The following is a 17,406-nucleotide window of genomic DNA, read 5'->3' as shown; positions in this document are numbered from 1 at the left end:
TCAACTCTCTAAAATATATTGACAGATTGAGTTCATTGGTAACCCTGTCCGTAATAATTAAAAAATATATATATATTAAAAATCTATTGAATAGAAAAAGAAAATAATTAAAAAATTAAAATTGTATAAAGTTCAAGTATGTAAAAATAAATTATCTTAATATAAAAGCCAAATATTTACTAAAAATTTATATGTTCAAATAAAATGAAACTAGAACAAAGGTGGTGCTGATGAGGAGGAGGAGGAGATTGGTCGTTCTCGGGACCATAGGGCCAATAAGAGGGTATACATGTACTACCCATCTATGATCTAATATCCATGACCATTCAGCGAAGTTCTTCATAATCCGCAGAGTCGTTCATATTTTTCATTTAGATGGGTCGTATGTCCTTACACTTCTTGTTATAACAAGGCTATGAACTCCGGAAACTGAGTGCTCGGTATTGATTGTGAGCTCCCAACAGTTGAGACACTACGGGCCGTCCACAAGTTCTTGGCCGTAGTGTTGGAGACTCCGTACTCCCGATTTCTATTGGGTCTACCAGACGATCCTGCCTCTATCTACAAATCCGGATCGAAATTCGGGTGAGTCAAAGGATCATCCTTGTATCTTTCATTCAACCGGCTGTTATATGTCTCTTGAAAATAAAAAATGAAATCATCAAATTCAAGAAAATAATAACTTAAAAAAGAAAATAGTTGAACAAACATACCACAAAGTATTAAGCGCCATTGTCGACAAACTGTTGCATCCCTTTTTGGCAGCTTTCATTCCGCACGTGCATCTCCATAAAAAGCCTTATTGGGCTTGCTCACGTCCAAGAGCCGTAGCCTATAAGAAAAAAATATTGCCAATTAAATATATTTATAAATAACAACAAATTAATTAAGGATAGATGTAATTAAAATTAATCTTACCATTCGCTTCGTATGAGAAACAAACGGAATGGAGTCGCAGGTGTGTGTGGTAACCAAACTGTGAATTTGTCATCTCCGGTTCCCCGCACTAGACTGTGAGCGTCATCTGCTGAATATATTTTGCCCATATATCCTCCAGGATGTATGGCAGCCTAAAATCCTTCCAAACCACCACGTCATTCTAGCTTAGTAGAGCGTTTTCTCTAACATATTTTTTAGATTTTTTTTGCACTTCACATAAAAAATCACACAACCTACATGATACAAAAGTATTCTAGATGAGTTAATGACAAATGAAATTTTAATATTTAAAATTAAAAAAATATTATCGTATTGTTTTCGATGTTACTTAGTTACAGCGTAATTCTCTCAAATCCTCCTCACAACATTACCATTTGCTTTATCCCACTCAAATTTAGCCTTGCATTAAAAATTTATAAAAAATAATTCAATAATTTCAACAAAGTAAAGGAATTAACATAAAAATAGTAAGAAGAAAGGGAGGTGTAAAGATTTTCTCCAAAAGAACCAATTATATTTCATTCTTTAGTTTTTTCTTGTTTTATTTTAAAACATTGATTTTGATTTTTCTCTTTTCTTCTAATTTATGGATAATGGGTTTATTTAATGGACATTGTCATCAACAGAATGAAAAAAATAAAATCGAAGTCTTTTATTGAAAGAAACGAAAGTATATATTAAATAGAGACAAAAAATAAAAAGAGCCTTGATTAAAATTTGCATTTACCTCCATCAAGAGCAAAGCAGCAAGTTGTAATTGGACAGCAGATGCAAATACAGGACATGGACAGGTCGTCATGGATGAGACCAAAGGTACTCCAGCTTCAAGAGCCCTCAAATCTAAGAAATAATGGAAGCAACTATGGACTTCCCTTTCCTCCACAACTTCAACTTTTTATGGCATGAAATGGTTGGCCCATTATTTATTTATTTATTTATTTATTGCTAAAGAATGGTTATTTCGAGTCTTATTTACTTACTTGTGTTTTGCAATAGATGGGTCGGTGGTTAGGATATTGTTTGTATACTCACAAATTCGTTGGCCACTTTTAGAATTCTGCAATCTCCATCTTTAGTTTCATAGTTGAACAATTCAAATTAGGAAGACAAGCATCAAATGGTGATTCAATAATTTTAAATTTGAAACGAGTTTTAAATTAATAAAATTTAACTTGATTAAATTCAATTTATTTAGTAAATCAATGAAGAATTTGATTATTCGATCAAAAACTGATTTAATTTTTAAAAAAATTAAAAATAATATCATTTCAATCATTTCTTTTAAGAATTAAAATGATATTATTTTAAATTCATCCACTCATAAATGACCTGAATCTTATGCAAGTTTCAGTTACTTTCCTCAATAGCAAACTAAATTTCATAAAATCATCATCAGAATTCTAAATGTAGGCTAACATAACATAATATAATATTAAAAAAAAACCAACAATAACCCCAATTGACATCACTTCTAAGTAAGGGGTCAAAAGAGAATAAATTATTTTGTAGATAATTATCAAAATCAGAAAAAAACAAAAAAACAAAACAAAACAGGAAAGTGCTACTAAAATAAGGTGAACCAAAATTTAAGATTGTAAGTAAATTGTGGATAACCTCTTAAACTGGAAACAGTTGAGAAGCACAAACTATACAACTCTTTCCCCCTCCCATTTGGAGAACCACATGAATTGTGTTGAATTCCTCATTTCAATCAATTCTCGCAAACGTCAATCAACCTATAAGCATGAACTACAGCGAAAAAAATCTGCCATATTTAAAGCTTCCCTTAATAAATGATTATTGATCAATGCAAGAAACCCACTCCTCTAAACACCATGCTCTTTGCGTTTCCTTAGCTTTATGCAAGACCAATAAAGAGTCTGTCTGCCTGGACTCCTATGTTGTAGATTGCAGTCCTGATCCCTCGCATGAGAGCTGTTTTCATGAAAATGAAACACTTACTTGAGGAAATAACATCTGCTCATGTTCCAAAGACTGCTGTGCTACCACCTGCATCATCTAGTAGCTCATCTACTGATGATCAAGAGATGGGTTCGAATTCAATGCCAATGAAAAGGCGTATCTTTATTAAAAAATATAGTTTTTGCAGCTTTCTGCAGGGCATGGATCTAAATCCTGCACGCATGGTAAGCAATCCAACTCTCCTTGATATGCATGAGCCTAGCTAGCTACACTTCTTGCATCTTGCATAATTCCATTGATTCCTGCCAATTAAATTCCGAAATCATTTACAATCTCGTTATAGACTATAAGACATACTGTCTTAGCAGAGAAACTAAGGTAGCGTTCGGTTGCTGTCTAAGGATAGAAAAGATGAAAACAATTAGGATAAATGAGACATATCCTTTCTATCCTTCCCTGTTTTGGAAGGATATAAATTCACTCCACAACAAATATACAGGTGATGGGATATAATCGAAACAAATACATCTACAAGAGGTTACTAAGAATACACCAGATTTCGACATATTGATCCTCACATTTTTCTGTCAGCAACATTTTCATGTAACTGCTTGAAACAGTAAATTATGCGAGTATAAATCGCAAGTCCAAGTTCGAGTACCCAAAATGTTGTTAAAAACATTATTTTTCAACTACAAATCTTAAGTCCATTTTCGCAGCCGATCAGTTTGATTGAAAGCTCTTCTTTGTGCTGACCCTGCATTCCGAATTTTTTGCTATATCTAAAACGAGAAAGCTCCATTATGATCTGCAGGTTTTAGCAGAGATGGTAGGAACCTTTCTTTTACTGTTCTGTGTATGTGGGATTGTAGCATGCACGCAGATATTGAGAGGAGAAGTGGGTCTGATGGAATATGCATCCGTAGCAGGATTAACAATCATCGTCGTGATTTTCTCCATAGGATCAATCTCTGGTGCTCACGTTAATCCTGCTGTTACCATTGCCTTTGCAACTTTTGGCCATTTTCCATGGTCCAAGGTAAAAAATCATCCAAATTCTATTTAGTGATAGAATTTCTTCATATTTTTATACACCAATTTACATATACATGATACCAATATTGGTTTCTTCCAGGTTCCACTTTACATTTTGGCTCAAACAGTAGGTTCAGTATCGGCAACATATGTTGGAAGCTCAGTATACGGCGTAAAAACAGAACTTATGACCACCCGGCCAGCTATAGGCTGCAGTTCTGCCTTCTGGGTGGAATTTATGGCCACTTTCATGCTCATGTTCCTTGCAGCCTCGTTAACAAGCCAATCCCGATCCGTAAGGCAAATCCCCCATGTTTTTGTTTCTAAATTAATTGTGTTGTTTTTACCACAAACATGCATATTATTTTTTTTTTATATTTGCAGTCTCTGCTTTTTTTCGGTGAATTTCTCAATCTCTATGGGAGAAATCTCCAATATGTTTTTTTTTTTTAATTTTATTTATTATATCTTTACATAGTACATGGAGATATGTTTTTCCATCCAATTTAATAAAATTATATTTTTTATTAAAAAAATGCCATTACGTTTTATAAGAATATAATAGCAAAACTTTATAAAATTGCTAAAAATTGTTTTGAGAGATAAAAAGTTTCAAAATTACTCTCCAATTAAAATTTTGAAATTTTCAAAAGATAAAAATTATTTTCTTGTAAACTCATGGAAATTTTTAAAATAAAAAAATATAATTATATCAATTTGAACGGAAAAAGAATTGACATAAAAATATATTAAAATAATTAAATATTATATAAGTACATAAAAAAAGAGATATAAGGAAAACTTTCCCAATTATATATTAAATAGTTGTAAATTATAGTATTTGAGTTCGAGAGAGTCATGAATACATGAGATTCGAGTTTGGATATGAACACTATAAAACCCGATTCATTGGTATCCATTACCTCCCCCAAGTGAAAATGCTTATTCCTCGAACGGAATTGCAGGACTCTGTCAACCGCCACAAAACCTGTTCATGACTGTAGTTGGAAAACTTTTTTGCAGATAGGCCCTTTGTCTGGTTTTCTTTACGGCATTGCCATTGGACTTGCAGTGCTTATTACAGGGTATGAACAATGAACGGCTGGAAAACACTCTTAAAATATCATTCCTTCTAATTTTCTCTTGGTTTTTTGATCTTGTTAGTTTTTCTTCTTCTTCTTCTTCTTTCATTCCAGGCCTGTGTCAGGAGGATCATTGAATCCTGCAAGGTCATTGGGCCCTGCAATTGTTTCCTGGGACTTCAAGGATATATGGGTATACATCACTGCTCCAACCATTGGAGCTGTAGCTGGTGCTCTCATGTTTCATCTTTTACGGATTCGACCCCAGGCATGCAGTGCCAATTCCTCTCCTGATGGTGATCTACTTGTTCACTCCATAGCGTTCACTGAGAGCTAATCCATCGTGGTTTTCTTCTTTCTTTTCCTATTATTTAGAATTTGTTTTCGAAATATATACTTGTCCACCACACTATAATGAAGGTGGCACCGTGTACATTGCAGCAACCAAAAAAAAATCACTAGGAGGTGGTTGGTGATTAATACAGAGCTTATTGTTGTTTTGAAAATAGCAATTTTTTAGGATTTTGTTCGGGAAATCAATGTTACAGAGTCAATCACTGGGCAAGGAGGCTTAATAACTAAAAGTTTAAATTAATGGATTATGAGTTTATTTTTTTTATTAAGTATTACTTTACAATACATGGGTGTTTTTTCATTATGCAAGGCTTTATTGTTCATCCTTTTATACATTACTATGGACAGGTTGTGCAAAATTTTATATTTTTTCAATTTGGTTTTCAAACTTATTTTTCAGCGATTTAGTCCTAATTAAAAATCAATTAATTTTGATTTCTTATTAAAAGATGGTATTGAAAGAAGAGGAAGTGAAAAAAAAAGCATCAAACATGGGTAGCATGCTATAAGTTTCGTAAAAGATGCACTTTGATCTTTGAATTTTAAAAATAACGTAAATTATACAATTTCAATATCTCAATATTTTTCTAATTTAATTTTGATACAAAAGTTTATTTTTATTATTTTTTAGTCCCTAGTTTAGAGAAAAAAAAAAGAGTTCGCTGGATTCTAGTGGTAAAAAGATAAAAGTGTTGTTGACACCAAACTAGACCACCAAAATAAATGATATTTTTGTTAAATGGTTTCATTTGATTGGGGGAGTTCATATTACATGTTTTTTTTAACCTTTAACATTTGTGAAAAAAACAGATATGAGCTCGGGTTGATTTCGGTTTTTAGGGTGGTGTTTCGAACTTTTTGAGGCCATAGATAGATTTATCACGGTTCTTACAATGTTTTGGGTCAAAATGGATTGAAAAATGGGTTTTGAATGAAAAGACTTAAGCTCCGATTTTCCAGCCACTATAGTGGCTGGAATCTGGGCAAATTAGATGATGTGTCGTCTGAATTTGTTTTCAAAAAAAAAATTAAGGCAGACTACCTTAATTGCGAACAAAAAAATTATAATTAAGGACCCAATCTTAGGGGCCCTAACAAAATAGGTCAAGCCCAGTACTGTCTGGCTTTTGCTTTTTTTTTTAATTAATGATTTTTTTATAATTTTTTCTCTAAAGTTTTTTAATTTATATTTAAATTAGTACTTCTTCTCTCTTTTATTTTGTTTGTAAAGTCTCTTTTAAATGATGATTATTTTTTAGTTATGCATAAAAATTAAAAAAAAAATCAGATAATATTTCTAATATATGTAGCCCTGCATGATGTTTGTTTTCTCCTTTTATTTTATTCGATCAATTTAATTTGTATCTCTATTTCTATTATCATTTACTTAAATAAAAAAAATATTTTAATAAACAAATTAGCACAAAAAAAATCGAGTAAATGTCTCGTTTTTCAAAATTGAATATCTTGATTTACACTTGTCTCTTGATTTTTCAAGTTTTATTATTAGATAACGGTAATGACTTTTTATTTATTTATTTATTTATTCGCACACATAATTCTTAATTTATTTGATTACTTGTATGCAAAAAAAAAATATTTGTAGTTAGATTTTTTAAACTATAGAAATGCATTGAAAAACTTGATTGTTATTTTTTTTTGTAAAAATTAAAAATATTAAACCCATAGCAAAGCGAGAATCACATAACTATTATAATACCTCAAACTTGTTAATCCTAATCAATGTGGAATTTCCTTTTCCCGCCGCTCACGTATAAGTGTTTTTATAGTTTGTTTGAAATTATAATAAAAAAAAATTAAAATATTTTTTATTTTAAAATATACTAGAATAATATATTTTTTATTTTTTAAAATCAACACATTAAAACAATCTAAAAATATTCAAAAATAATAATTTAAAACTTAAAAAAACTAAAAAAAAATATGTTCAACCACGTTGATTTACTCAACACCTAAGTTTTATTAATCAACCATGTACGTTTAAAAAATAAAAAAACTATGAGAGCACACACTTACCCAATTATTGGGTGACAACTTTGAAATCTGAAACCAATCATACCACACTTGCCCTCGTTGATCTGGACGTTCTGCACGTGTAAGGGTTTACACATAGAATTGAATACCATTTTAATCTAGAAATCTAAACTAAGTTGCGGATCTATCTTATATATTAACATCTTTATTATTATTATTATTATTATTAGCTTGCGTGTATCTTGACTAATTCTACGGATTCTAAAATTAACAATCATATAAACCTTTATTAAATTTAAAAAAATTCAAACTCGTGATCATTAAAAAATAAATCCAAAATCTAAATAATTAAGTTATCCTTAAAGTTATACTTCAAACTTCTTATTACTAATAGATGTGAGATTCAGCACTCCCATATGAAACCCAGCCATTAATAATAATAATAAAAGAAAGAAAGAAATCTGAAGCTGTTGCGGATAACATCATTTTCCATTAGTTGTGGGGGTGTGAAAGATTTGAAATCAAGATTATTGATTTGGAACTTGCATTGTTGAGCAAATGAACATCAATTTGATTGTCTCTCATTTCACACAGCAGGCAATGCGTATGCTACACAGAGCTATTTCCTTATGGTGAATTACGTGGAGGACGTTTCAAGCTCTAGTGACTTGGACCATCTTGTTTCTTGTTAAACAAACATAGACAAGTCATTACTAAAAACTCGCCTCAATATATCAGTAAATTATGGTGGTAATTACAAACAACCACTATTTTGTTTATAAGTCAGTTGGTATATCGACAGAATCATTCCGTTGGTATATACTGACTGAATTGCAGACAAAATATATATAATTTTTTTTAAAAAAAAAAGTGGTTCGATGACATGAAAGTTTTTGCAGACAATTTTACTGAAAGATTGATCGAGGGATTTAAAATGGGATCTCCGTACAGTGTCGATGTGAACAATTCATGTCAGAATTACCGACAAAATTGTTGATAGTCCGATGCTGACAACCAGAACCGACATATTCATGATTCGGTGACTCCGTTTCGTTTGCTGCGCATGCAAAACATATGGTAAGATTAATTCAAATGAAATATATCGTTAATAATTTGTTGTTAATTAGTTTTTTTTTCTTACAGGCTACATCTCTTGGGCATGAGCCGAGCCCAATGGAGCTATTTCTAGAGACACACGTGAGGAGTGAAGACCGCTAAAAGGCACTGCAACAGTTCGTTCAACCATTTTATTTTGTAAGTTATTATTTTTCTTCAATTGAATATGATGATTTCTTTTTTCATTTTCAAAAAACCTATAATAGCCGGTTGAGGGAGAGATATGGGGACGATCCTTTAACCCATCCGGATTTCGATTCAGATTTGTGAATGGAGGTAGGATCGTCTGGTGGACCCGATAAAAATTGGGTGTACAGGCTCTCCAACACTACGGCAAAGAACTAGCGGGCGACTCGTAGTGTCTCAATCGTTGGGAGCTCCCAATTAGTATCGAGCACTTAATATAAGGAGATCGTGACCTTGCAGCAACACCATAGCTCATCTCATCGAAAAATACAAGCAACTCTCGACGAATTATGAACAACTCCGTCAATTGGTCATGAAAATTACATCACAAATGGATGATATATGTGCACCTCCTTTTTAGCCGTTTCATCCCAGGAGCGACCAGCCTCCACCACCTCCTCCTCCTCCTCCAATAGTTTCGCCATTGTTCCAGTTTAATTTTTTTTGGAAGCACATTAAATTTGTAATGAATATTTGGATGAATATTATTTAACTTTATTTTTATATTTTTTATATTTAATACAATTTTATTTGCATAATTGGTTTTTTTACTATTAATTTATATTATTTATTCTAAACAATGTTTTAAAAAACATTACCGACGGATGTCCAGACGGAATGTTTCCGTCGGTATTTTACAGAGAGTTGAAAAATATTTACTGGAAATGCCACAATCATCGATGTCTTCACAGACAGAAATATTTTGTCAATATTTTACCAAAAATTGAGAAATATTTATGGCAAATGCTATAATCACCGACATGTATACCAACGGATATATTCCGTCGGCATTTCACCGAGAGTTGAAAAATATTTACTTCATATGCCACTATCACCAATGAAATATTTTCAGCGGAAATTTATTTTTTTGACGTGTATTTTCTATCCATAAAACCATCGGTATTTTTTGTTACTGATAGAATTAGCGACAGAATATAAAATTACCAACAAATGCTATGTTGATGGACAATTTCCATCGGGGAGTTAGTCAATAAAAAATTTATCAACAAAGTGGTAATCTTACATCAACAGATTTAATCCATCGGTAAAACTGTTAAATATTATATTTAATATGCTTCATAAGGTCCCATCAACCATAGAAATCCTACCATTCCAAATCTGCAAAATGGCCAGTGCTTAACCAAAACAGCGGGCGTTGCTTCCAGAAGGAAAAATACATGAACACGACATATTCATCCAATATATAGAAAACAAACTTGGTTGGTGTATATATCGTTGGGTCAATAGTCGTTCCAGCAAAATGGGATGCTTTAAGCATTTACCAATCCTCCATGCCCTAGCTAGCTATATATGTAATGAAACACTACAAAATTTGATCAGCCTGCACCCCACCCCAAATACAAAAGAGAGGAAACCCTCTTCATCATCGATCGTCACCTTCAAGTTTATATAATCATAGTACGTACATCATGTCATTTGAGTTTCATATATATATATATATATATATATATAAAACCTTAATAATAATAATAATCTTGTCATCTTACGTTCGACAGTAACAGTGAAGTGTTGCTGAAGTATATAGAAAGGACAGGCGTTAATCTCCAAGCGCCTAGAGACAATCCATCCAACCTGAAAAGAATAATATATGAGTTCCTACACTACAGGCCTGGTCTGGCTTCTTTATCCCGCTGGGTTGCTCTCCATAAAAGAACAAGCACCACTGCCCTAGCGTCTCTTTCTACATAAGCATCGGTTTTATCGTAAAATAGACTCGTTGTGTATTTATACAGATACGGGTATCTCAAGTGAAAGCGATGAATTAATGTTGTGTATTTACAATAATGATAGAAAAGGAATACAGTAGGGAGAGGCCTCATAGAAAAAAAAAATCTTAACATGGAAAAAAAAAAAAACATTTTGCAATCTTAGATCTAGTTCGGCCGGGAATTGATTAAAAAATAAGACCGTAAAGAGAAATGGAAGATGTTGACTTAATTAGAGAGATAAAATATGGAGAAAGATGCTCCCAAGAACACCAGCTGGCTCCCTAAAATTGAAGTGAAGGAATAAGAAATTTATACGAACGGGATCAGGTGATCATAAAGGACGGTTAAGATCATGTCCACGTTTTATTTTAAAATTAAAATGTTATTTTTATGACCCGTTATTCATTTAAAATTTAAATAATAAATTTACTATGTCAATTATTATTTTTTTTAAAAAAAAAAACTGTATAGTGAAAGTTTGTATGTTAACCAGTTACAATTGAAATTTAATTGTTATTGAACTCCCGCTTTTAATTTATTAAAACTTCATCTTGATATTATTAATTAATAGTTGCGTATCTATGGTTACATTCTCATATTGTGAAGAAAGAAGGTTAATTATTATTATTATTATTATTATTATTATTATTATTCAGAATTTTTAATAAATAAAAACTCGGACAATACTAAATCACTAAAATTATAAAACTGTTTTAAGAAACAAATCTTAAAGAAACTTATGCTTTCGAAATATTTTAATAAATTGATTTTTTAAAAAATTAATGGCTTAGAATTTGTTTTTTTCATTTAATAAAAAACATTTTTAAATTATCAATTTTTAGAAAATATGAATATTTTATTATTAATTTTTTAAAAAATTTTAATTTTTATATTAAAAAAGTAATAACTGAGGATTTCTAAAATTTTCTTACCTAAGCATTTTTAATGGAAATTATGAAATAAAAGTTTTCAAAATTTAATTTTTTTCTAAGGTTTTTTTATTTCTTAATGATTATAGAAAATCATTTCTTGATAATTATAGTAGAAATTTCAAATTTTCAGTTTTTTTTAAAGATATTTTTTATTTCTTAATAATTATAGAAAAATCATTTGCCAGTACTTTCACATGGACCTGCAAGCCAACAACCTAAGCATATCAAAATAAATATGACAAGGTACTCTCACATAAACCTCCCAACAATCAACAATTCAAATGGTATGAACGTTTTGCATTTAATTTATAGTTGAGTTTAGAGTTTAATTCAAACACTTAATTCTTGTAATAGATGATGATTCATTCTCAATTTTATTTTTTAATTTTATATTGTTTATTTATTTTATACAAGAGTGGTGGTTATGACGCTCTCTCGTACTTTCATTTTATTACCGTTTTTTTTTATTAAGGCATGAGTAAAAGTTAAATTGAAAGAGTTAGCCCTTTTACCAATTTTGTATTGGAGTTCCAGGTAAATTGATTATGGTCATGTTTATTCGTTGAAAAGTATTTTTTTTAAAAAAATAAATTTCAGGAAAATGAATTATTTTTCAATGTTTGGTGGTGTAATGAAAAATAAATTAAAAAATAACTTATTAATGTTTTATTTTTCTCAAGTTTATTAAAATAATGAGGAACAAATCTTAAAAATTAAAAAGTTGAATGAGAATGAAATTGAAAAAAAAAACTTTCATAAATTATCTCAAATAAAATAAATAATAATCAAAATAATAGAGATCAAATCTAAAAAATAAAAAAAATAAAAGATGAAGACATTAAAATAATAATAATTAACATTTCATAAATTATTTCAAATAAAATAAGTAACAATCAAAAGAATAAGGACCAAATTTGATACATAAAAAATTTCAATAAAAAAATAATAAGGAAAAAGCAAATAACAATTATAAAAATGAGGACCAAAGTTAATATAAAAATTAAATTTTAAGAGATGAAATTGAAAAATAAATATTCAAAACAAAATATATATAACAATCAAAAGCTTGATGACCAAATTTGATATAATCAGCAAATAATATGATATTTCTAAATTTTTCACAACTTTCGGAAAGTGTTTTCCGCCCAAATTTTTCAGAAAAACACTTTCCTGAAAACCAAGTCAAATTTTCCTTTGACTGGAAAATGTTTTCCGTTGACCAACTTTTCTAGTGGCAAACAAACACAGGAAAGTTTGGAAAGTGATTTCCCAGAAAGTGAATTCCGAGAAACAAACATAGCCTACATTTCATCTCTAATTTTTTTTTCATGACCAAATAAAACCTAGAACCCATATCGAGTGTGTCTTCTCATTTTTTTTCCATAGAAGTGTATCATTCACGAAATATCAAAAAATGAAAAGAAGTGAAATATTTAAAATATAGAAGAATATCTACTTCAAAATAACATGAATATTAAAATCAATCTCCTAATAAATCGACTGTTACTTATTTAAGAGTATGATAGCTTTTGTTTTTAGATGCTTTTTAAAAATACATTTACTTATTATTAAAAAGATTTTTCTTTAGTATTTTTTTGATAATTTTAATGTACTGATATTAAAAATAAACCTAGGTTGACCCTTCTGATTCATGACTTGAGCCTTGCTCCGAGTTGACCCCCACATCGAATTTTAAAACTATGATAACAACTATTTTTATTCTTCTCTTAACTTGGGTCAACCCTAGTTGACTGTCCAGACACATGACCCAGGCCTTGCCTTAGGTCGACCTTTGAGTCAGGTCTTTAAACTATGATAATTGTTGTACTTTTCACAAGAGAAAGATGTCGCGGTGACCCTTTACAGGCAGGTTGGAAGGTATTTGGTTGAATAAGGAGTCGCCACTTAATATTATGATTACTAATTGACCTTTAAAGATTCTAAGCAATAGCCTAGTTACGTAAAGGGAACGTATTAGGCCTCTTAGTACGCCTTACCTCCTGTTTTTTATCCTAACAAACCACATTACTAATACCAAACATGTTTGAATTAAAAAAAAACTAACAAACAATATCAAATCATTAAAATCATGAATGAGGTTTCATTTTCCAAAACTATCAAACTAAAACACCAAGCATATTCAACAATTTAAGGTTCAAAACTAACATTTTACATCAATAGGACTCACAAAAACCTAGAAATTAAGAACATGCATTAAAACAAACACCAAAGGCTACTACCATTTTTGGAAGATTCCAAAACAATTCCATTTCATCAAAAACAATTATCCAAACATTTTCTAAATATCCAGTAAACATTAACAATCAACTCAAAGCATGACCAAGCAAAGAACAATGATATTTTTATGCATTAATCAAAATCCAAGCTCAACACAATATAAAACCAAAAACAAATCCAAAACATCATTAAAACAGGTAAGGGATAGCTAGGGGTATGCCTCATAGACATGACCTCCTAGGTTAAAGGAAGTTTATACCTTCAAGGCTCCACCAACGACGATTGCCTTTTTATGTTTTTCTTTTGCAAAGTTTAGCTTTACCACAGTGAAAGCTTAAGAAATCTTTTGTGTTGGGCTCTTGAACCATCACACTTAGCTTTCTTATCAAGATTTTTCTGCCTTTTCTTCCTCCTCTCCCTTTTCCCCCCTTGATTTCAGTGGATATTTATAGGCTTTTGCTAGGGTATTTTTATGGATTCAAATAAAGATTGATCATGATTGATAAATGCTTGACCTTTTGATCTAAATGGGAACGTTTTGGAGTGATATTAACTATTAGAAATTACTTACTAGTTGGTTTTGCAATTACGGTTTTGCAACAAACTTAGTTTTGGAGATTTTGGTGGTTCTACTAAACTTGAAGACCAAGAAGTTGTTTCTAGCCTTTTGATCTTGAGAGGAACGTGTTCATCCCTTGATAAGAACCCACTAAGAAGGTTTGAAGTGTTAACACATGAAAAAAAATCAATGGTTTTGCAAAATAGATGTCACAGACAACGCTGACTCAGTTGGCTATTTCTGAGGCATCACCAGAGCAACTCTGATGTAAAAGTCATCAAAGATCACTTGAAATTGTTAGAGGAGGTGCACACTTTTTCTTTGGATTTACCTTGCTCATTTTGAAGGTATTTAAACATGCCAACTTAATCAGCCCAAAATTACCCAAAGAAGAAGATGAATAGTAGGCAGACGATATCTCATCCACCTTCTATTCCAAACGATATGTTTTGAACATGAACCAGATAACTTGTCGTCTAGGTTAACCACTGAGAGATTAGGGTTTTTAATTTGAGATTTGGCCAAAATTTAATTTAGTCCCTAAACTCTCAAATCTTCTTGATTATATTTTTAATTACCCTATAACTTCTAATTTTATACAATTTTGTCCTTTCCAAATTCAATTACCGGTCTTAAAATTCAGTGCCTTTTTTATTTTAGTCATTGGTTCCTAATTTGTGTATTCTGACCTTTGATTGACTATTTATCCTTCATTTTTCTTCAATTTAGCCTATGATTTTTCTGATTTTAGTCCCTAAAGCCATGAGCCTTTTATAAATTGGTCATTGGTTTTGAATTTCTTCAATGAAGTCCCTAATTTCACATCAAACTTCAATATTTATAAAATTAAGCCCCTGATTTGACCAAATCAGCTTTTTAAAATTGTGATTTAACCCTAAACTTTAATTTCTTTCAATTAAAGCCCAAATTAAATTCAAAAATCAATTTTCTTGCAATTAAGCCCTCAATAAATTCAATTAAGCCCTAAAAATATCCAATTGAGTTCATTAACATCTAATTTTGAATTTTCTTCCAAATTTGATTTACCAATTCAATAGGCCTTCACCTGTCAATAATTGGACTGCCAATTTTTTTAACCTTGTATATTTTAATCCTCCCCAACAACTCCTGATCTAGGTCTTGCCCCAGATCAACTCTCGAATCAGGTTTTAAAACAATGATAATAACTATTTTTTTTTATTATGCTGACTCGGGTCAACTTGATCCGTGACCTGAACCTCGACCAATGACCTAAGGTGTGACTCGGATCAACCCCTAAGTTAGTTTTTAAAACTATGATAATAATTATTTTTATCCTTACATCTTAGCTAGATAATTTTGGAATTAAGAATTTTGTACAATGATATTTTAGGAATAAAAAATAATAAATATTGTCTATGTAAACATATCCCCTATGTACCTTCTATTTTAAAAGTACAAAAATTAACTCCAAAATTATCCTAGAGACAAATTTATTTTTATGTCTCTATCTCTTTAATCAAATAAATTTTTGTATCTACTATCTACATCCCTTTTATCCCAAGAAGTAACCAAATGCTAACCAATGAACATTTATCTTATTTGATTTTTTGAACACTTTTTTATGTTAGATTGATTCTAGTGTCCCTAATTTGCTATTATTTCTAGTTTGGGTTGCTTTATATTGGTACACCACCATAAAATTGAATTACAATGATAAATTTTTTTGTCAGTGTCAAAGTTGTGTTTCCATCAGTAAAAATATCATTAATGGATTTACTGAAGGAACCATTTAGGTGGTTAGTGTTGCGTTGGTGATTTCATATATGTTGGTAATTTCGTTGTTGATTTAAAACTTCAATGGATAGGCCTATAAAATATTATTATTAGTTATAAAAATAAGCAATGATCAATCTATGTTGGTCTATTGGTCAGTAAATATTATTGACAAATCATTGATAGATAAATAATCAATAATATATCGTGTTTTTTTAACGGATACCTGACAAAATCACCAACACCCGTGTTATGTTGGTGATTCCACTAATATATATCAAAACAGTTAGTAACTCTTTGTAAATCTTTAAGGAAAACTGGCATGTTGTACTGACGAAATATGCAGCAGAATTTTTCTATCCTTCAGTGATTTTGTTAGTTGTATACTAATTTGTTTTTTTTAATGCCATCAAAATAATGTGACATTAAACAAAAAAAATTAACTTAAAGAACACATTTAATATTATTAATTCAACTGTAAAAATCAATTACAATTGTTTATAAATATTAAAAAGAGGTTGCAAATAGAGGTGGTGGGAAAGAAAATCTTTTAGAGGTATGTAAGAGGGAGGATAATGACAGAACATGTATACAATCATCTCTTTCCATTGCTGTTTATTTTTCTTCATATTTTGCTTCCATTTCATCCCTCAAGGCATCAATTCGTTGTTTAACCAACTCCTTAATAACTAGTAATAGCTTATTCGCACCGAATTGTGGGGTATCTATGCTCAAGACATTACAATCAGACCTCACATCTTGGGCCATAATCATAGAGATATCATAAACCTGATTCCTATCAGGTCCATTGGTTGCTCCAACCTCCAACCATACCTCTAGATTGTATTCCAAAAAGGTTGAAGGGTCCTCCTAGAGTTTGGCATGTATGGCAATGTTATATTGTCACTACACAACAAAATAAACAAGTCAAAGATTTGGATAAAAAAAATATTAGTCCAAATAATGTACGAAAGGTTTAAAAGTTTACTTATAATAAATGTCTCAGCTCAGTTGTTCATGAAGTGTTGCACCCTTTTTTGTGTATCCTTCCTTCATATATGTCTTTCCATGTATAACTCTATCGGAGTCAGCTCATTCTTAAGCTGTGTAGCTTGTGAAATAAATAATTAGTTAAATGTTATCACAAATAATAATTACCATTTAAAAAAATACTTAAAAATAAACAAGCTCTCTTACTAGGCGTTTTGCATAGTTAGTTATGAAACCATGAGTCTCCTTTTTTTTTTTTCAAGGATCCACTCCGTGAACACCTTCTAAAACCTTTGACATGAAGAACTCTAGATCTCTTTCCCAGATGCTTCCAATGATGTAGAGAGGTCTACAATTCTTTCACTTCTTAAAGTCACCTAACTCGGTATATCTCTTAGTGTAAGTATGCGTGTTATACTATAAGTCACGCAACCTAGTTCAAAAATTTGTTAAGAAAAAAATATAATGAAAACAAATGTTGCAATTTAACAAAAAAATATATACTTCACACTAATTTTCTCATATTTGTCTTGCCACCCTAGAGGGCCTCGTCACACCATTTTTTTTCCTTG

The 17,406-nt window shown here is 30.7% G+C and overlaps 1 protein-coding gene across 1 annotated transcript; it reads left to right on the top strand.

The window, feature by feature from the left end:
- The first annotated feature begins 1,722 nt into the window (after nucleotides 1–1,722).
- On the top strand, nucleotides 1,723–5,316 carry LOC133705184 (probable aquaporin NIP7-1). Its single transcript, XM_062130320.1, has 6 exons — nucleotides 1,723–1,752; nucleotides 2,847–3,086; nucleotides 3,677–3,901; nucleotides 3,998–4,192; nucleotides 4,921–4,982; nucleotides 5,094–5,316. The coding sequence occupies exons 1-6, from the start codon at nucleotides 1,723–1,725 to the stop codon at nucleotides 5,314–5,316; spliced, it is 975 nt and encodes a 324-aa protein (XP_061986304.1).
- The last annotated feature ends 12,090 nt before the right edge of the window (nucleotides 5,317–17,406 follow it).

This window comes from Populus nigra, chromosome 10 (genome assembly GCF_951802175.1).
Source record: "Populus nigra chromosome 10, ddPopNigr1.1, whole genome shotgun sequence".
Lineage (NCBI taxonomy): Eukaryota > Viridiplantae > Streptophyta > Magnoliopsida > Malpighiales > Salicaceae > Populus > Populus nigra.
This window is presented reverse-complemented; position numbering and strand designations above follow the sequence as displayed.

Excerpts from the sequence above, each read along its gene's own strand:
- LOC133705184 (XM_062130320.1), top strand. The coding sequence starts at position 1,723 with ATGGACAGGTCGTCATGGATGAGACCAAAG. Across the intron at positions 3,902-3,997 it reads GCCATTTTCCATGGTCCAAG|GTTCCACTTTACATTTTGGC; the intron begins GTAAAAAATCAT and ends GGTTTCTTCCAG. Across the intron at positions 4,193-4,920 it reads TAACAAGCCAATCCCGATCC|ATAGGCCCTTTGTCTGGTTT; the intron begins GTAAGGCAAATC and ends ACTTTTTTGCAG.